This window comes from Colletotrichum costaricense, assembly GCF_030867565.1.
Source record: "Colletotrichum costaricense strain IMI 309622 chromosome Unknown Scaffold_12.1, whole genome shotgun sequence".
NCBI classification, from domain to species: domain Eukaryota; kingdom Fungi; phylum Ascomycota; class Sordariomycetes; order Glomerellales; family Glomerellaceae; genus Colletotrichum; species Colletotrichum costaricense.
In genome coordinates this window covers 477694-498273 of record NW_026848241.1, presented here as the reverse complement: position 1 = coordinate 498273, position 20580 = coordinate 477694, and the positions used below count along the sequence as shown (strand labels likewise).

General features: G+C 51.3%; 7 protein-coding genes across 7 annotated transcripts; 6 read left to right on the top strand and 1 right to left on the bottom strand.

Moving 5' to 3' along the window:
- Positions 1 to 1173: 1173 nt before the first annotated feature.
- CCOS01_11122 (uncharacterized protein) lies at positions 1174 to 2992 on the top strand (the record flags this gene model as incomplete). The annotated part of the gene is made up of 5 exons (XM_060459275.1): positions 1174 to 1318; positions 1377 to 2047; positions 2097 to 2446; positions 2509 to 2792; positions 2853 to 2992. The coding sequence occupies 5 exons, from the start codon at positions 1174 to 1176 to the stop codon at positions 2990 to 2992; spliced, it is 1590 nt and encodes a 529-aa protein (XP_060310007.1).
- A 1386-nt stretch (positions 2993 to 4378) lies between these two features.
- Positions 4379 to 6213, top strand: CCOS01_11121 (serine carboxypeptidase; the record flags this gene model as incomplete). Its single annotated transcript, XM_060459274.1, has 6 exons — positions 4379 to 4616; positions 4689 to 4891; positions 5046 to 5337; positions 5401 to 5778; positions 5834 to 5911; positions 5969 to 6213. The coding sequence occupies 6 exons, from the start codon at positions 4379 to 4381 to the stop codon at positions 6211 to 6213; spliced, it is 1434 nt and encodes a 477-aa protein (XP_060310006.1).
- A 461-nt stretch (positions 6214 to 6674) lies between these two features.
- On the top strand, positions 6675 to 7004 carry CCOS01_11120 (uncharacterized protein; the record flags this gene model as incomplete). The annotated part of the gene is made up of 1 exon (XM_060459273.1): positions 6675 to 7004. One exon carries the CDS (start codon positions 6675 to 6677, stop codon positions 7002 to 7004), a length of 330 nt encoding a protein of 109 aa, XP_060310005.1.
- An 826-nt stretch (positions 7005 to 7830) lies between these two features.
- On the top strand, positions 7831 to 8571 carry CCOS01_11119 (uncharacterized protein; the record flags this gene model as incomplete). The annotated part of the gene is made up of 1 exon (XM_060459272.1): positions 7831 to 8571. The coding sequence occupies one exon, from the start codon at positions 7831 to 7833 to the stop codon at positions 8569 to 8571; it is 741 nt and encodes a 246-aa protein (XP_060310004.1).
- Positions 8572 to 9160: 589 nt separating this feature from the next.
- CCOS01_11118 (glycosyl hydrolase family 31) lies at positions 9161 to 11839 on the bottom strand (the record flags this gene model as incomplete). Its single annotated transcript, XM_060459271.1, has 2 exons — positions 9161 to 10180; positions 10235 to 11839. The coding sequence occupies 2 exons, from the start codon at positions 11837 to 11839 to the stop codon at positions 9161 to 9163; spliced, it is 2625 nt and encodes an 874-aa protein (XP_060310003.1).
- Positions 11840 to 13391: 1552 nt separating this feature from the next.
- Positions 13392 to 16175, top strand: CCOS01_11117 (major facilitator superfamily transporter; the record flags this gene model as incomplete). The annotated part of the gene is made up of 7 exons (XM_060459270.1): positions 13392 to 13394; positions 13558 to 14181; positions 14233 to 14292; positions 14358 to 14596; positions 14650 to 14936; positions 14996 to 15449; positions 15557 to 16175. The coding sequence occupies 7 exons, from the start codon at positions 13392 to 13394 to the stop codon at positions 16173 to 16175; spliced, it is 2286 nt and encodes a 761-aa protein (XP_060310002.1).
- Positions 16176 to 19654: 3479 nt separating this feature from the next.
- CCOS01_11116 (uncharacterized protein) lies at positions 19655 to 19855 on the top strand (the record flags this gene model as incomplete). Its single annotated transcript, XM_060459269.1, has 1 exon — positions 19655 to 19855. One exon carries the CDS (start codon positions 19655 to 19657, stop codon positions 19853 to 19855), a length of 201 nt encoding a protein of 66 aa, XP_060310001.1.
- Between the last annotated feature and the right edge of the window lie 725 nt (positions 19856 to 20580).

Sequence of the window (20580 nt, the reverse complement as noted above, 5' to 3'; positions counted from 1 at the left end):
ATTGCATCAAACTTTAGCCACTGGAAGAGAAGGAAACGAGCTTTTCCGTGGGTAGACCGGCTTCAAAATTTATCAAGTCCCTATGCTCAAAGGCGATTCCTACCAGACAGCCAGAGATCCGGGTCTGGAGCGGCGAGCATTGGAGCTATCAAAGACGCATTCAGGTTGCGTAGTAATCGCCGCAGTGGCCCAGAAGTCTGGACGACAGAAGCCAAGTCGTTCTCGCGAATTATGATTTGGCGTGCAGTGTAGACTTTGGAGTAAATACCAGCTTGGCTCATTGCCAGACCTGCACTGGCTACAGCTGGGAAAAGCCTCATCAATAGAGTGTGGGATTGGGTAAGTTTGGCTGGGTTCTGCTGGAGATGCGTTTCTCGGCGTTAACTCAAAAACAACAAAAATTCAGATGGTGCTAATGTACCCCGCGTATCTTCTAGCCGTAGATACTAGTGGCGATACATACGTGCCGGTCCCGTCAAATCGCATCTGCATGCAAATGATCAGTTGAATCATGCGGGCCTCCCGGAAAGGATCAAGGCAAGACCTGTACCCCTTTGTCCAAGAAGCATTGACGAGAGGGGTCGCAAGGCGCGAGGGTCGAGGGAGGGTAGGGAGACAGGCCAGGTCTCCAGTTTACCGAAACGTCGTAGAAGACGTCTGGCACTTGGTTGCCATGATCAGCGCATACAGGTCTGATTCGACAATGGCAAGGGGAGGTCTGGTGTCTTCTGACCGTCATATAGAATGGAATTTGGGATGTTGTTTGCCTCAGGAGCAAGGAGCCGGCCTGAATTGAAACGATGTGTAGTACACTTGGCGGACAGAGCGTCCTGGTGGTGCCGTGATGCCCCGACGGCATCCGACGAGAGTCGTTTAAGCTCGCACCGCCAACTCCAAGGTCCAAAGCTGGGGTCTGAGGGTTTGGGTTGGGTTTTCCTGGTTGTCCGTGAGTCCTAGAGGTGTAAGACCACCACCCACCAGACTTTCCCACTCGCCTCCTACTCGGAGATAGATCTTCACTTCATAAAAGAGAAAGCCTCCCTGCCCACTTTCGGGAGGTTTTATTGTTTAGTTCGCACGAGGGCGAAAGGCAATTGCCAAGACAAGAGACTAAAGTAATTAATCAGGTCTTGAAGATTCCTTCTTTTGGATACGCACAACAAATTGCCCATCATGCTCGACTTCCTCCGCCGTCACAATTACAAGGTGACACGTCACATCACATCTAATCTGTTGATGGTCACCTTGGTATTTGGCATGAGTGTATTCACATTCGGATATGAGGGATCAACACTCAACACCATTCAGGCTATGACGCGTGAGTATCTTATTACGGTATGAGAACCAGGAAGGACTAGCTGACAACGGGCTCTAAGCGTTTGAACAACGGTTCGGCGACTACATTCCAGCCAAGAAGGCTTTCGGGTTCACATCAAACAAGCTGGCTTATATGAACTCATTTCCTCTCCTCGTATACGCTGTCGGTGTAATATGTGGAGCTCAGATCGGCGAGCGATGGGGCCGGAGGCTGGTATTCATTCTCACCAACATTGTCTGTATGGCCGGAACCATCATCGTCTACACTGCAAAGAATTACAATCAGCTACTCGCTGGCCGAATGATTGTCAACTTCCACGTCGGCATGGAGGCATTCCTCATTCCAATGTTCCAAGCCGAGATCGCACCAGCAGCGGTTAGAGGCTCACTTACAGCTATCTACGGTGTAAACGGAGTTTTTGCAGCATTCATTGCGTCGATTATCACCGATGTTACGAGCAAGATCAAGGACGACAACTGCTGGAAGATTCCCGTGGGCATTGGTTTCATCTTTCCGGCCTTTTCCTTGTTCTTCTGGGTTTTGATTCCCGAATCCCCGCGGTGGCTTCTTCGGAAGGGGAACTACGCCAAGGCGGTTGAGAACCTGGACTATCTTTACGGAGCGATGCCGAACTACGACGCCGAGAAGGAAGCCAAGCTTCTCCAAGAAGCCCTCAACACGAGCGAGACCACTGGAAAGTGGAAAGACTTGGTTAAGGGCACGAACTTGGTGAGTAACTTGTTCCACGGTACAATTTATCCGCTAATGCGTAGTCTAGCGTCGTACCGTCAACGGCCTCATCGCTGCTGCACTGGCTCAACTTTCAGGTGCATCATTCTCCAACTTGTACGGCACAATCTTCTTGAAGAGCTTGAAGGTCATCGACCCTTTCATGGCAACCATGGTCAAGCGAGGCCTCTTGCTTGCGACCGCAATCACTTTCATGTTCATCATCGACAAGGCCGGTCGCCGCCCGCTTTTCTTGTACATGGGCTTCATGCAAACAGCAGTTCTCATGGTCATGGGTGGGCTGGGTACGATTGCGCACCCGACAGTTGATATCAACAAAGGCATCGTTGCTTTGACGATGATGTTTCCCATTTTCCACTTCGTGTCTTTCGGAGGCCCGTAAGTTGACCCTTATCAACGTGCATAGCGACCATAAGAAACTTTGTTGACATCCTATACAGTTTGCAGCTTACTAAGACCGAAATCCCCCACATCACACTTCGAGACAAGTCGGTCATGCTTTTCTGGCTGACTGCTAACCTTTGCAACTTTATCTCAACTTTCACGTTGCCTTACTTGCTGCAGGAACCAGCGAACCTTGGTTCCCGGGTCGGCCTGATCTACGGGTCGATCTCAGCCTGCGGCCTGGTCTGGGGTTGGTTCTGCATGCCCGAGATGTCTAGGAAATCTCTTGAGGAGATTGATGAGATGTTTGCTGCTGGCGTCCCAGCTTGGAAGTCAAGACGTAAGTTCATCACCACATACAGAACGCGACACCAAGATCGGAAAACTGACTCGGGAGCAGATTGGCGAGGCGAACAGACTGCTAGGATCACCGAGTTGGAGAACAACGGTGTGGTGCCTCGCGACAGCGATAGTGAGAGAAACAGCATCGCAAAGTCTGACTTACAGCCGGTTGTCCAAGAAAAGCCATCTAAGGTCTGAGACCTAGATCTGCACATTCTGTAAATACTTTTACGACAATCGCATGACACGAGTACATGAAACAGGGTTAGTATATGGTATGCGAGAAGGATAGTAATGATAATATCTGACTGTAATAAACCCCTGGTTTTGTTCTACGATACTCGTGACCTTGTTGAGATCGCGTGGCTTTCGGTGCGTGGGTGCCAGCCAGCCTTACTTCACTAGCTCAACGTGATTCTAACTGGACGGATTCGAGGGTTCCGAAAGTCTACCACCGGTGCCCCACGAAGGTTCAACTAGGCATCGTACGCTGTTGATCAAGTTTTCACCCAGCATATTTCAGAACGTCCCAAGGACTCCTAAACGTCAGAAAGGAGACGGCTGTGATGGCTGACTTTTGGAACTCGTAGGGATCTTCCTCGCATTAAAACGTGGCGTCTTCCAATTAAAATACAGATCTCAGAGAACATGCCGCAAGGCGGCATGTGCAGATAACCGTAATCTAGCGTTGGCTCTCATGATTGGTGATCGCCGCCAGGGGCTTAACTTTCTGCGAGACTCTTCTGCGGAACCTCATCTCACATCTCCAATTTACTTCTGAACGCTCTTTTCTTTCGACTCAAAAATTTCTAGACTCTAGTGGGTATTCGTTATCTGTTTTGTAAGCTTGCCGAACAATTTAGCGCTCTCTCTTCTGGGAATGAGGCTCAATCTTGGGAAGCGAACTGTTCCGTTCGCCAGCGAAACAGTGTCTAATGTTGACTTTGTTTCCCTTTGATCAGATGGCGCGCTCGGACGAAACACCCGACGAGTTGAGAGACAGTCTGGCCGAGGCTACACCACGGGCGGCCGCATGTTACTGCACAACTCACCATCAAACAGGGAAAAAATGAACGCAGCTGCTACTGTGGGTGTACCCAGCTGGCGATGCCCCTTCGAACTGCGGTCTCTCCCGCTCGGTGGGATCCACTCGAGCTGCCGGCTCCCGAGAACTTTACACCAGGTTTGCCGACAGACGCGATCGGCGCGCTGCAGTAGCCTACAGACTTTGTTTCTTTTTACGTGGTATTGAAGCAACTCTGGCTGTTTAATAATACCTCCGACTCCGAGAACGCGTGTTTTTTGCTTATCTAGTAATTGAGTAACAAAAGCTGCGGCTGCTATAGCCTGGAGGTGCCCGTACGACGAACTCTACTTGCGTAGATCGGCTAAGACTGTCCTACTTGGCGTCCCCGCGCTGCACCCTCCACAACCCGTGCTTCCACACATCGTGCTGAGCTCAAATACCGTCCACCTGCCACCTCCTGCATCGCCAGATCTTTGCTCACTCCCGCAGCGATCTGGTATCATTTCACCTACATCTTTTTGCCGTCTCTACCAGTCTGTCGAAGCAGCGGCGCCGAAATGAGAGTTGCGCTTCCTTGCTCTGTGGCCACTCTAGGCCTGGCTAGCCGCAGTGTTGCGCTGGCGACGCCCAAGACCTACTCCGTCGACAGGACCTACAGCCTTATGTCTGACTTGGGAACGAACTTCACGGTTTATGAGCATGCGGCCACGAGCTCCAGAACAAGATACGTCCAGGACTCGGGAATCTGCGAGACGACCAAGGGCGTCAAGCAATACTCTGGCTACTTCGACGTCGGTAAGTCTTCTTCCTCACCTCAATTCTCATCATCCTTGCGATGACGCCAGAGATGCTGACGAGATACCGCAGGTACCGATCAAAACATGTTCTTCTGGTTCTTCGAAGCTCGCAAAGATGCGAATACGGCCCCCGTCGCTCTGTGGCTGAACGGTGGTCCGGGCTGCAGCTCCATGCTCGGCCTTTTCCAAGAAAACGGGCCATGCACCTTCAACAAGGCCCCCGGCGCAGATCCCATTCTGAACCCCAACTCATGGAACAATGTTGCCAATATGGTGAGTCTCCGTCCGTCCCGGTGTGTGATTGACACGGCCCCACAAGCTTAATACAACCGCGCTCGTCCTCTTACCGTGCTGTCTCCGCACACTCACATTGTCTTTCAATGCTATTACCCCATGTTCCATGCTGACGGCGGCATGCTCATCAAAGCTCTATGTGGATCAGCCAATCGGAGCCGGTTTCAGCTACGGCACGAGTGATACAGACAGCACCGTCAAGGCCGCGCCAAAAGTCTGGGCGTTGATGCAATCTTTCTACAGCAAATTTCCCGATTACAAGGGCCGTGAGTTCGGTTTGTTCACCGAGTCTTACGGCGGCCACTACGGCCCGGAGTTCATCGATCACTTCCAGGCTCAGAATGACGCTATCGACAAGGGCACTGTCAAAGGGGAGAAGATCAAGATTGTCGCTCTCGGTATCGGAAACGGATGGATCGACCCAGGTATGCGAACTTTTCACGGCGTTGACGTAAGTTGAGATGATGGATGCTGACAACGCGTGACAGTCGTCCAATACAAGGATTACCTGGAGTATGCGGTGAACAACACGTACAACAAGATCATCGACCAGCCCAAGTTTGATGAGCTCACTAAGGCCTATGAGAAGGATTGCAAGCCTGCGATGGAAAAGTGCACTGGCCTTGAGGGACAGAACGAAGCTTGCGTGGCCGCCGAGAATGCGTGCTATGCAGCCGTTGAAGCACCCATCGAAGCGGCTAAGACTTTTAACGTGTACGATGTTAGAGCCGCGGACGACAAATTCCCTCCTGGAACTTATCAGGCATACATCAAGAAGCCTGAGGTCATGAAGGCGATCGGTGCCAAATCTGAGTACCAAGAGTGCCCTCAAGCGCCATACGATAAGTTCACCTCGACCGGCGATGGTAAGTGTACTTAACGTGATTGAACCATATTTGAAGCTGACTCAGCTGCTGCCAGGTCAGCGATCTTTCCTCACTAAACTTCAAGATATCACAAAGAAGGATGTCCAAGTTCTGATTTGGTCTGGTGACGCTGGTAAGTCTCGGCATGTTCTTTTGAGATGTTTGTAACATTGCTGACTATCGCCCATAGACTTCATCTGCAACTATATTGGCAATTACAACGCAGCGAAGAAGATCGGGGGTGAGGAGTTCAAGAAGGCAGAGATGAAAGATTTCACAATGAACGGCAAGAAGATGGGCGAGTACAAGAACATCAAGAACTTGAGTTGGCTGAGGGTTCATGAGGCAGGTCATGAAGTGCCTGCTTATCAACCAGAGGTTGCTCTGGAAGCCTTCAAACAGACTATGGCGAAGAAGGGTATCTCTTCCCCGTGAATCGTTATGACCTAGTCCCCTAAGTAGCAAGCTTGTAATAACCATTCTCTCTTTTCACTCATAAGCCGCAGGATGGACATAGGTTTGCCCGAGGAGAATATTTCATGGATATTCTAACTCGAACCGACTTTTCCAACACATTCAACTAAGATTGAGCAGTCCACGTCTAGAAAATTGAGTGATGGCATATTTTCAGTATCGAGCGAAAGGGACAGTAGCGGCTCAAACATGCTGTTGTGGGATAATAATGTATCAAAGAAGAAAAAGAACCCCGCATGAGGGGGATTCTCCACCCGGTTCCACGGACTCTCGGCAATGGAAAGGCAAACGCCCGATTTATAAGCTAACAATCAATTGCCTGCGGGTTCGGGAAAGCAATTAAAGCTCCAATCGCTACTGATTGATCCTTGCGTCACATCTGCTGTGAGGGAGATGCTGACACGAGACTAGGACAACAAAGCATGTCTCGAACTCACGTGGTTGAAGGTTCATGTTTCGTGCTGCGCCGTACGGATGTTCTCACACAAAAAACGATTGACAAGATGCAGACACTTTCTGGACAGCTATGCAACAAACCGAGCGGTGGATGCTGTGCAGTTTACAAATCTGATGGAAGGAAACTCTCCAAGGATCTCCCGGAAGATGAAGAGAGTATGCTGTTTGCAGACTTGGACATGGATTGGATTATGGAACCAAAGAGGTTTCTGAATACATGCGAGCACTATAGTCGTCTCAATCTCCGTTGGCTAGGTTCTGATCACGAAGAAAAGTGGAACATACGCAGCGTCTAGGGCAACGCAAAAGCCAAAGAAATATAGGTGCGTCATGTGACACTAGTATGGAAAAGGGATAAAGGTAAGTCCAAGCTATAACCTTTCGGTTGTCAACCTAGATTCGAGGCCGATGTGGTTCAGTGGAATGCAAAAGGTGTCGATGTACCCAAGTTAGGGAGCTAACTTTTCCAATCTCTAGGTAACTCCGTCGTAGGTTACATTCAGTTGGAGAATTTACCGGAATGTCGGTTAGAAGAAGTTCACTTGAACCCACCAAGATTTCGGGACAATCCAGAGCATCTACTTACATACTTCGAACGATCATTTGACTAACTGGGAAAGCAAGTTTTAATAGAGAGCATCATAAGCTTTAATTGGAATTATTCTAGGTTGAAAGATTATGAGGCGTTCTATCGGACTGCTCTCGTGATCTAAACGATAGCATAAGTATTTTGCACAAGTTTCTGAAATGTGCATGTCACTACTACCCCTTTGATCTCAATTTGATGGAAGAGACTTGGGCGAAAATCGTGGGTGGTTTGCCCACGAGCTTGGTTGGCCTAGGTAGCCTGGCGGCCATCAATGGACTCACGCGCAGTTCCGAACCATGGAAGGCCGAAAGCTAATAGACAAGGTTGGGTCCAAGATTTACGAACTTTCCGCCAGACGCCCGGTCAGAGGGCATAAAAAGATGCCTTCCCCTTCTCTAATTCCTAGCAGATCAACCATTCATCCATCCATCCTACATATACCATTCTTCAGACTTCGTCTCTTGAGCATTCCACATTAAACAACCCACTATTCCACTCACCCAATTCCTCTTCATCTACAAACAACATTCACAATGTGTGCTCATCGCTGCAACAAGCCTACAAAGAAGTCTTCCACTGTCAGCGAGATGACCAATCTCAAGACAGCAGCCAAGGCCAAGGCCGACACTCAAGTCGAAGCCGCAGGCCAAGCCAAGGTCGAAGCTCAAGCTCCAACAGACAGCTTCCACTACTTCGCCAGGTTCCCTTGCGAGATCCAAGTCATGATCTGGAAGGAGTTCTACCTCGAGCCTCGTCACTTCGACGCAGTCATCCACGACTACCGCCGCCCAATCAAAGGTAACGGCAACAGACTGGACAGAGAGGAACGCGAAATCTCAAAGCTTCATCTCAAGGGCAAAGAGGAGTCGATCAGCAACTACAACGCCATCGACAATCAAATCAACTACCTGTCTCGTGAGATCGCACACTCTATCCGCCAGAAGGTCCGCATGCCTCGCTTGGAGGACACCGACCAGGGCTTGGGCTTCGACATCGAGGTTCACAACCGCCAGACCTCTCGCTTTACTGATGTAGTCTCCTTCAACTCAACCATTGACGTCCTCCACATGAAAGCTCCTTTGTACAGAATGAGCGTCTCATCTGAGCTATCAGCCTGGTGCAAGAATATCCAGCACGCTGTTGTTGAGTACAGTGGTTACGAAGACCCTCGTCGCACTATCGATGTTGCTTGCAAGGCTAAGAGCAAGAAGCGTAGCGGCAAATGGCGCGCTGTCTTCTCTGGTCTGAAGTCCTTGGAGGCGCTGTACATCTAGCTCGTCACACATTGCAACATGCAATGGACACATCAACTACGACAGCTAGCGGCACTGGGCTCGTGTCCCTTTCATAGCTTAGGCTCGTGTTCCTACTATACACTGGGCCGGTGTCCCAACTACACAGATCTGCTGTCATCGAGTCATTGGATGGATTGACATCGACACAGGTATGAATCGGGAGTGATTACATCGGAAGGGGTCTTCTGGTGCTGTAATCCTGCAGACGCTCATCTTTGAGAGATGAACTTGGATTAATCAAGCATGAAGCTGGCTAAGTACTCAGCAAAGGTACTCAATAGTTACTTGGGAAGGGTGATTCTGAGCTAGAACGGGTGCTTCGGCTCATAGAACATCGATACCACATTACATATCCCCCAATAAAACTACGATGCTCATGAATATATTCTGTCCTTCCCGTGGGATCATCCCTTCCAAACATGTGAACTGAATTGAGTCGCCAATTATCGGGTTCGGCGATGCATTGATTTTACGAGTGATTTATCCCGGACACCAGCATCAATTGAAGGGCCGCCATAATTCATATTGCAATATTGTATCCCGTTGGAACGAAGAAACTGGATAGCGTTTACAATGTAACAGGCACGTTCCATACTCTCCTGCCCCTGGCATCTAGGGACTTTTCTTGAGCCTCGGCTCCGTTCACAACCACAGTTCTCTCTTCTCCCACGGGCAGCAGCACATCAACGCCCTTCTCGAGCCACAGAGGACTCCACTTCTCCTTTGAGCCTTCTGTAACAACAGTCTTAACCTCGACCGAGATCCGCTCATCGACAATCTCATATCGGATCGTGAACTTGAATTCGGCAGGCACCTCGCGGCTGATACCATCATCCTCGTACCAGCTACTCTCGAAAACCGCGCCCTTCACATCATCACCGCCCAGCTCCGTCTCAGATCCCTGAGCAGCGGCTCCACGCAGCGAAGGCGGAGGGAAGATCTCCACGCCGCGCCAGTCATCCTTGGCTTGGTTCGGGAACTCTGGATCCGTCTCCTTGACCGAGGAGGTATCGAGCGGCTTGCCAATAGGGACGGCCGAGCCAATCTTTGCGATGACGGGAATGGAGTTATACCAAGGCGAGAGCACAGTGTGCCACTTACCCGCCTCAAAGTGCTCATATGGCGCATTTGTGTTGAGGAAGCCAAAGTCGCTACCGTCGCCCTTCTTCGGGAGATACACCCTCGCGGTATCAACACCAGGCTCGTAAACACCACCAATGATGAAGGCATCGCCGAACCAGAACTGCGTATCGCCGTCCTTGATCGCCTTGGTCCAGACCTCCGGGTCAGCCTCATAACCCCACCCGGTCCATCGCTGCGGCGGGACGGCGGTGTGGTGGGCGCGGAGGTTCTGGGAGTAGGTGTAGGGCACGAGCTCGTAGCGGCGCTTGATGGTTGCGCGGATGATGGGCGTCGCGGTAGGGTACATCCATGGCTCGATGACGCCGCCGATGAGATTATCTGCCTCACTGGTCTTGAAGCAGTTGATGGCGAAGCGTGGGGAGTGGACGCCGAGTTGGATCCAGCGGACAAGGTGCTCTGGGGTAGGCTGAGGGCCTTCGAAGCCACCGATGTCGTGGCCGTAGCACTGGGGACCTGTTAGTCTAGAGTTTAGATGAATATGTCTTTGGGGAATGCTTACGTGAAGGAGGGAAAAGCTGGCGTTGAGGGCCAAAGAGTTTCCGCCTCTCATGGACTCCCAGGCTGTCACGTTGTCACCACTCCATGAAGCACCGCAGTATTTCATGGTTCCGGCCGTGGCACTACGCGTGAGAACGAAGGGGCGTTCCTCAGGCTTGCCCTCAATTGTTGCATCATGTGAAGCCTTGCCCATCAGCTCGGTATGAATGGCGCGACCCCAGATGCCGACATCCTTGCGGCTGAGGCCATCGGGGATCGGGATGATGTCCGTCTTCTCAAGAGCGCACTGCCACTCGTCGTCCGGCACAGTGTACTCATTGTTATCGTTCCACATGACATCGATACCGACTTTTTTCAGTCCAACGACGCCATCATACCACCACTGGTAGCCGGCGTTACTGGTGAAGTCCAGGTGACTTCCCTCTCCGCTCTCGCCTCCACCAGCGCTCCAAAGTCTCGTCACCGCAGTCTTTCCGGTAGCGGGGTCCTTGAAGAAGGCGCCGTCTTCGGACAACTTTTTGTACGCCGGGTGCGTGGCAAGCACATATGGCTTAACATTAGCCAGCAGGCGGAGACCGTGGGAGTGCGCCTCGCGGGTAAAGGCCCGCGGATCAGGGAAACGGTGGTAGTTCCAGGTAAAGACGTTGCGCGTCTTGGGCTCCTGCTCAGCTACAGTGTATCCAGAGCTCATCTGGAATGCAGAGAATGGGATGTCGTGCTTCTCGCAGTTCTTGATCCATCCCATGATGGCGTCGTGGGCACGCGGGGTGTCCATGGCACTGTACTTCATGCCACCGCCAATGTAACCCATCATGTAACGCGGTACACGCAGGGGGAATCCAACGAGCTCAGCGTACGAGTGTACGACTTCGGCGACGGTCTTGCCGACAATGATGTACTCTTCAAGACCGCCATGAGATTGGCGATGCACTTTGTACGCACCCCACATGCCATCGAGCTCGGATCCGATGGACCAGGTCGAACGAGAGTGAGCTGTGGAGAAGATGCCGACAGCGCCCTCGGGCGTGACGTTGATGAGGAGCGGGATGTGCTTGTACAGCGGATCCGTGCGGTAGGCGTCGTATCCGAATGTGTCACTTGCGGAGATGATGAAGCCGCGGCCGGCGAGGTCCATGGGCGCCGCCTTCTCTCCGAGTCCGACATGGAGAGTATGCTTCTTGTAAGAGGAGTAGTGGGCGATACCGGGCCCGTCCGCGGCGTATGAGCGGAAGGGGAGATCGGCGTGGATGGGCTTGCCGGAGTCATCTTGGTCGACGTAGAGGGAGATGATAGGGGTGTTTGACCATTCAACCACAGCCTTAACGTCGGAGGTTGTGAATGATTGTGACTTTTCTGATGTCTTGATCTGGATGTCTTTCGGGACCAGGTCCGCGCTTGGCTTATGTGCGCTGGGGAAAGGGGGGATAGGGCGCGTCTCAGACGTGACGGTTGTGCGGAAGACGTTTGACCTCACGATCTCGAATGTGAAGGTGAAGTCCTCGGGATGGCCTTCTGAGGACTTGAGTTGTATGGACGATGCAGCAGCAGCACCCTTGACTTCTTGAGGCGCATAGCCGGTGGGAATCTTTTCGTTTTGGAGAAGCATCTTGAATTTCTTAATACCGGCGTGAAACTCCCAAACCTTCGAGTTGAGGTGTTGGCCTGAGTTGGGTTCCGGGTGCCCTTCTTAGTACAATGAGGGGCAATGAGGGCGGAGCTGTGATGTTGCTTGTGTAGAAAATGAGAGGAGGGACCCTAAGCTGTGGGAAAGCAGTGCAGACGAACGTATTCTTAAAGTTTGAGGCTTTCCGATGTCGCAGTATTCCTCACTTTTGGCTAAATGGAAGATATTTGACAGCTTTGTGTGCGCCTGATAATGCGAATTGCATCGTGAGAAGGACTCGGACTCGGCATCCGAGTCAAAGACTACAACATTAAACCCACTGACCTCGTGCAAATGGTGTCCCGAGTTACGTTTAGCCCAAGCATGTCATTGGAGAGTCGACAACAGCGTTCCCCCGAAGCCACCCCGAAGTCCACATCCCCCAGACGGGACCAAGGATATCGACGGGGAACAGCTGGATCATCGTTGTCATCTCAAGGCACGAGACCAATGAAGTTGTAGTATGCTGACTCGTGGTGGATGATCATTGCGGTGTCTCGTGTTATGAGCCGACCCAAAAGCAGTTAGAAGCCGACATTGATGCCGCCCCAAAAGAGGAAATACAACCGCCGAGCCGCTGCGGGGGACGGCAACAAGCCGGAAGAGAGTTGAGAGGCGGACTTCTTGCGGCCAATGGACGGCGATGTCGGCCAACTTCCGAATTTGTTGCCGCGTAGTCGGTCCCAGTTCTCGTCTGATTGTCCTAGTCTCCTCCAGATGTTCTCAGCTCCTCTCTGTTGTTCAGTAACTCCGCGTTGTCCCGCCCTCTCATCCTCCGCATTGTTCACGCGATTGATCTCGTAATCTGGAGACTCTGGGGCACAATCTGGGGCAGTTTGTTGCACCAATATTCCCGTCCCCCCCAATGTTCCCCCCCAACAAATCCCCAACATCCCCCGCGCGGAGTATGATTTCGTCTCCATGTGTGGAGTTCAGCTAATGACCTCCACCCGGAGATCAGACAACCAAGCCTTTCAGCCACTCGTGATGCTTCAATCCTCGGGTTTCTCCCCGCTACTCGCCCTCGCAAAGTCTCCATCTCGTGTCTGTGACACGGCACTCGTTGACCGCCCCCGTCTTGAGAGATGCGCGGAAGGCGTGGAGGTCCAGTGTTTGTAGCGCTGTGCTGTAGTCCAACGACGTAGTTCTACGCGCTGAAATATCCGAGTCAAGAGACGTGATGTACGACGTCAACCCGAGCCCATCATCCCAACACTCACAGGAAGAAGTCGATCGAGCAAAGTGTGGTGCCGTCGTATCAAATTTCAGTGTAATACGAAAAAGAAAAAGGCCAATGGGGGAATTGACCCTCAGCGTCATCTACGGAAACAAGCCTTTAGCGGCTCAAGGACGGCCTGCTAGCCACCTTGGCCGAGTTCCCCTGCCGTTATTACCAGAACCGTGTTCCGATGTCTGAAGAAAATCGCACTAACTACTAGCACCCTTGTCGAACCCCCTTCTCGGCGACCGACTCGCAGCCAGTGTATCAGCCGACATGGTTTGGGACAAATGCCGCTCATATCTATAATCCCCGGGTTCTCTCTCCAATACCATGCATATTACTCTCATGTTCCATTGAAGTTCTGCGTTCTTGTCGTAACTTTCCTTCGCCCCTGAAGTGGAATCAGTCCATCACATTGCAGCTAGAGACACTTTGCCAGAGAAGTCCTGTCAACATGGCGACAAACGAGGACCAAAACAAGGCCCCGGTAGACCAAGTCGAACACGCACCCGCCCACCAAGAAACGATAACCCACCGCCGCGATGCCGCCGCAGAGCTACTGGGCAAATCAGGCGCCTCGCCAGAGGACCGCGTAGTCGTCACGCCCGCAGACAACGCCCGCGTCCTGCGCAAGATCGACCTCGTCATCCTTCCCCTGATGCTCTTCGTCTACTTCCTCCAGGGCATCGACAAGTCCACCCTCGCCTACGCCTCCGTCTTTGGCCTCATCGAGGATACCGGGCTCGTCGGGGACCAATACTCGTGGCTCGGGTCCGTCGTCTACCTCGCTCAACTGGTGATGCAATTCCCGCTCGCATGGCTGCTGGTCAAGTTGCCCGTTGGCAAATTCACCAGCTGCATGGTTGCCTTTTGGGGCATCACTCTTTCTTGCATGGCGGCGGCGCATAACTTTGGTGGGCTTTTGGCTGCAAGACTCTTTCTTGGGGCGTTCGAGTCTAGCGTTGCACCGGCGTTTGTGGGTATTACGCAAATGTGGTGGCGGCGACGTGAGCAGACGCTGAGAATTAGCTACTGGTATGCCATGAACGGCTTCACCAACATGGTACGCGATGTTGATCTCGAGCCCCTTTGTAGCTTTGCTAACACCCCATAGTTTGGTAGTCTCATTACCTACGGCCTCGGACATATCTCTTCTCCCCTCAAGGAGTACCAAGTAGGTCCTCAACTTGAGCGATACACATGTAGTCATACACCTCAAATACTAACTAGTCCGAATAGATCATCTTCATCTTTTTCGGTATCATCACTGTGGTCTTTTCCGTTATCATGTTTCTCTACATGCCCGATTCTCCCGTCGAGGCCAAGTTCCTCAACGATCATGACAAGCTTATTGCCATTGAGCGTCTCCGCATGAACCAACAGGGTGTCATGTCCCGTGAGTGGCGATGGGATCATTTCAGAGAGAGCATGTTGGATATCAAGACGTGGTGCTGGTTCTCACTCGTCTTTTCCATCTCGTCAGTGTCTTCACCCCTTTGTACAGGTAATCACAAGGACTAATGGATGGCAGAATCCCGTCTGGTGGAATCTCCACATTCGGCCCTCTTATCATCAAGTCCTTTGGCTTTGACTCCTTCCAGACCATCCTCTTCAACATTCCCTTTGGCTTCGTCCAGCTCGTCGCCACAGTCGGAGGCTCGTGGATAGCTACCAAGATCCATAAGAAGGGCCCAGTAATTGCCGGGCTTTGCGTCCCGCCCATTGCTGGCTGCGTCATGTTAATGGTCCTTCCCACCAGCGGTCAGCAAGCCGCTCGACTAGTGGGATACTATCTCATCTCTGTCTACCCGGGAATCAGTAAGCCTTTCCAGCCCACACTCACTCAGCTTGATATCCTTTGACTGACAAATGTCCAGCACCCCTCATCTACTCCTGGTCAGCCGCAAACACAGCCGGCGACACCAAGCGAAAGTGCACATCTGCCGTCCTCTTCATTGGCCAATCAGTTGGCAACGTCGTTGGGCCGTTGCTCTACAAGCCTGCTGAAGCACCCAGATACACCCGCGGCCTGACGTCCAATCTCGTTCTCTACTGTGTCATTGTCGTGCTTGTCGTCCTCGTCAGCCTCTATCTCGCCTTCCTCAACCGCTCGCACAGCAAGCGCCGTGTGGCCATGGGAAAGAGCGCCGTCATCATCGACACCAGTTTGTTCTCCGCGGCCGAGGCTGAGAAGGCCAAGCAAGAGCAGGCTGCGCAGATAGCTGGGGATAATGGGCACGAGATGGCTGCCGCCGGGGAGGAGCAGGCTGAGGAGAATGTTGGTGCGAGAGCGTTCGACAATTTGACGGATTTGGAGAATGAAGAGTTTGTGTTCGTATTCTAGCACCTTGTCTTATACTTAAAGCAACACTCTGGAGTTGATGAAACGGCATCGTCCCCATCACCACCGAGCATGCCAAACATGTCTACTGGTCTAGCAACCCCCGTCTCGGCTTGCTGATCCTTGAGATGGGACAGAAGCTCTCTAGCAGCGGCAGCGGCGGCAACGGCAACGCCGTGTCCGTGCGACAGCTACTCGAGGCGGCGAAGACCATGGGCCAGGCCAAGAGCATCCTGCTGGCCACCTTCAAGGCCAACTCACAGGCGCTCAAGTTCCTGCCCGACGCCGACAGCATCTACGACGCGACGCTGTTCGTGGAGATGGGCGTCGACAGCCTGGTCGCCGCCGAGATGCGCTCGTGGTTCCTCAAGGAGCTGGGCGTAGACGTGCCGGTCATGACGATCCCGGGCGGTGCGTCTACTGCGGACCTTGTGCGTCTCGTGGTCAATAAGCTGCCGGCGGAGCTGCTGGAGCGTGTCGGTGGTCGTCCTGCCCCGACATCCTCGGGGGTAACGACGGACGAGCTGGCCAAGGAGTCCACAGAGACGTCGTCCAGCAACGAGAGTGCGAGCGGGAGTGTTGATGGGCTGGGTGCAGGTGGTAAAGCTGACACGGATGTCTCATCGGTGGCAAGTGTCAACGAGAAGGATGAGAAGGAACCTGCTGTGATGAAGTTAATGTCGGATCTGTTGAAGAGATTAGTACCCAGTAGGTAAAGGAGAGAGGGGTTAGTTGCATTACGAGAAACATTACAAGGATGGCTGGGACTACTCGACCAAAACCAGGGGTAACACATTTCATGATACTGTTAAGAAACTGTCAAATTTTTCCAAGAAAAGTCTTAGTCTGCAGAGATGCCTCGCTCTGAGGTTATCCATGTAAGAGGGTGTTCGTGGACATCTCGAATTCTTCTTTTTCCTTCCTCGTCTGTCTGAATGCACAAGTATGCAGCCTCAGGGTACGATAGCATAACGGAGGATCAGACATTACGTGACGTGTGATCTTGTCTTCTGAAGAACAGCTTCAAGAGACCGAACTTAACGTACAACTGAGCCCATGCCGTGAGGGCATTGGTTACTGCTTCAAGGAAAACTACTGATACGGTTGTTCCCCCCCGCAAAGTAGCCAGCTCTGGGCATTTTGGGTAGTTCGCCGATCCGACTAGGCTTCGTATTCTTCAATGTTTGTGGATATCTCTTGGTAAAGGTCCTTGAGCGTCTTTGGCAAACGTCCGGAGCTCTCTTGAACTGCTACATCAGTGCAACATGCTTGTAGTTGCAGGGCAGCCCTGCACGTTAGCAGAGTCCGGGTGCTTAGGAAAAGGGCTTACGGTCGATCCGATCGGTCATCTGATGAAGTGTTTCGTTCCACCGGCGGCCTGGAGCGTTGAAACGCTCGAGCATCTCTTGCAGGCCGGCTTGCATATGGCGTTGAGCTTGAATGCATCAGCTTCCTCTCACACTATTCAAATGGGCAACTGACATGATAAGCCAAAGGCATCGGACGACTGGTTCACCTCGTCCTATGCTTGCTTGATGGCATTGGACGCCGCGTCTAGGTCGGAGGAGGACAGCAACCAATTTTGTAGCACGCGTTCTGGCCTGGTGAGCGACCGGATGCTTAGTGACAATGACTCAACTTACTGATACAAACTCAATTCTGACGACCAGAACAATACTCTGGGGAGAAATCGAATTCTCTTCTTCCACTTTGAAGGTGATTTCCTAGCCACTTATGCTAGACGGAGAAACCAGTCATTATCTTTCTGGCAGCTTTTACCCTCTCAATGATGAGAGGATGTGTAAAAGGACAAGCTGTCTTCTATTCAGACCTCATAGTTGCAATCCATACAGTATTTGCCAGGACTAAACTTCTATGATGTCTTTAGAGAAGTGCTCCATCTTTTGAAGCCTTCCGATGGCCAGTTTGAAATCTTTTAATGAGAACTTCACATCGTCTGCTGCCGGCCGGATGTCCCTGTCTTCTATGAATCTGACCATCTCCTGGAACATCTGCCTATTTCCGACGATTATCCCTCGAATTAAGGATAAGCTATCTCAAGCCTCGTTTGGTTCGGACGCAAGCTGTTGAAAAAGCAGCTTTTGGTGTCTTGGAGATTGGCAAGCAACTTGTTGCACATACGGGGAGAATGAATACCCAATTGGTTCCATTGGGAACGCTTTCGCCATATCGTTTCGTGTGATGCAACGCATCATACTACCTTGCTCTAACTCTTGCAAGGTTTCTGCGTCTGAAACCTGGTACTAGATGACCTTCCGGAACATGTCGTTAATTTCTAGCTCAGACGGATGTCGGACTTCGTACACCTGCCAGTAAAATCCTGCCTAATCTGGAGGCGATGCACCCTGGGCCATTGAAGCAGGTTGATCTGCTGAAAGATTCAAAAGGCACCCGTGATGAATACTTCCCGTTCAAAGCGAGGTAATACATGAGCGGAAGTGTTGTTTCTCGTAGCTTCTTCGGAAACAGCGCAGGGTCTCATTTTGGAGTTGGGGCATGAAAGAGGCACATAATTGATATAGGGTGATCCAAAATAGTTTGGTAATCGGGGATAAAAATGTTGTGTCTCCAAACGTTCTCCGTGGGTTGTATTCTATGTGAGGTTAATATCGTTAATGCTGTCTAGGTAGGACTTTGTCGAATTGAGGATCAGAGTCCTCAACCTCAGCGAAACACCAGCTAACTACACTGACCTACGCAGCGTGGTCTAAGATAGTACAGAGAACCGACCAGGACTAAAAGAAAATGCCTCCTTCTTGTTGTATTACAAAGAGAGCCCAACAACACTAAGGATTGGATGCTTGTAAATCCGAACTGATATTTGTCGCCAGAGATAGTTGGTGTCTGGTAGACCTAGCACAATCGTTACGGTGATTGCCTCACCTTAGGCGGCTTGACTTGTACTTAAGCAGAAGCATGAGTAAGCCCAGAAAGGGTGTTTTTATTCACGGGATCGTACACTCAGTATATGGGTATGAGCTGTTTCCTATACCTCGCACCATCGTGGTCACGGTTTGGCGTCCGTGCCGCCAATCTGCTTCTTGCTACGTATCCATGACTTCCGTGCCTCAGTCTCGTACTCCCTGTCAACGAGGTCACGCAGCCACAACACTGCAAAGGCTCAAGGAACGTCCAAGGTGTTGCTACTCTGGGCAGTGCATGACGATGGATTGAAAACTCTACGTCTCTGGGTGAATACTTAGATTAAAGTAAATATTTCAGAGCTGTCCTCAGCGAATGCTACCAACCGAGTTTTGAGCGTGTTCTGTGTAAACAGTTCATCTCCCCAGCCTGTTGGTGAAGTCGGCTCATCTGGCTCATTGCTTGCTCAACTCACCAGAGTGACCCAATGATCTTAGTCATCGAGTGATCCAGCAAAAGTAAAATTGCTCGTTCTGAGTCGTGTCCCTTCCTCCAGGCCGGCAACCTCCAGGCCTACCATGCCGGCCTTAGAGGCTCATTCATGCCTCCAGGGAATCAACAGTCCGGTCATGGTTCTATTCTTGTCACGTTCTTGACACGCGAAAGCGAAATGAGATTGCGTACACCGCGAGCTAGCAGCGGACTTTTGGAACACGGCTAGGCAGCTGAGTCGAAATGTTCCCTTGTTCTGCTCGCGTTTCAGAGAAGAGTTTAAAGCTATGGCATGACTCGATACGATCGTCTCATGTTCGTCTGACAGCTGTAAGTCGCCGGTATGTGCGGCTGGGGTGGAAGGGTTCGCTTAGTTTATACGCTATCCTGTTGCAATGCATTTGCTAGGGGTTTGCGATGTCTAAGCATGGCTTCCGAGTTAGTTTCATAATTGGATAGTTCTTCAGAGAGTGATACTACTGAGATAGTTGACAGGGTATGCCATTCCAAACAGCTAGACACTCGATGCATTCGAGGGAGTGACTAGTATCAAACTTCAGAATCCCTCCGGATCTCCTTGTTCTCAACGGTCAATCAAGTATAAAACAGACGATATCCACAGCACAGCACTGCGGATTCCTCAATCCATATCATTTGTACACATCAACTCATCATTATTCCCCAGAACTATCAGCACTACCGCCCTCTTGTCAGTAGATCTCCGAGTCGTGAATATAGCTAGATCCTCGGACTGACCGCCGTGCAAGGTCTCCAAGAAACTCTCAAGATACAACCAGCCCTACAGAAACACATCATCAACATGCAGTTCACCAATATCACTATTGCTTTCGTCGCCGCCGTCATTTATACCGCCGGTGTTAGCGCGTCTTGCCAACAGATCAAGTGCGACAAGACCTGCGGCTCAGGCGGTGCTAAGAAGAACTTCTGTGGTTCTATTCAATGCAACGATCTCAACGTCGGTCGAATCACGTGCTGCGACGATGTGCAGTGCACCCAATAGAGTAATTACGAACGGACAGAGGGGAAGTACATATGGCTTGCCAACAGGCACGGGGATCTGCAGCGTACCTGAGCGGGGCCGGAATCATTCTCAGGGCTGTCTTCCAGTTTGATATCAGTCGCATTCTGCAATCACGCTAGATCAAAGCCTAGAGAAGAATAATTTTGGATGGTATACACGGTTTGACTCCGGCGTTATCGATGCAATATCACCTAGCTAGCAGAGCACCAGTTTCCCCAAACGCCCTTTGTCTAGTCTTTCCATACCTCCGTCAAGAAATCTTCAACGGTAGTGATTCAAAGATCGTAAAGAGGCCTGATTCTCACCTCTGTGTTTAAGACACTCCACGTAGCTATTACCTTTTGCATAAGTCGGGCTCCTCGTCATTAAACGAAATAAGCGGTTATTCCTTGATATGAGTACTTGTAGCCCTATTACGACCGTTCATAATCTTATTTATCTTTACATGATTGATTTAAAATTTTCTTAAATCTTAAGAGTCATTTCTTTCTCTCGTTTGTTTTTATCGGAATAGAATACGCCATATCCGCAGGCAGTGGTCCTGCGGGTCAGACCTTGGTCTTGGCTATTCATGTTGGGTCGTAACACAGAGTACCTCTTGTAATTTGCCGCACCAATGGAAGAATCAGCAGAGGACGAAAACTGAGCAAACGGCCAATTGCTGAGGGCACTTCATGAAGGGCTGAACGCCGGAGTGCTGTGCC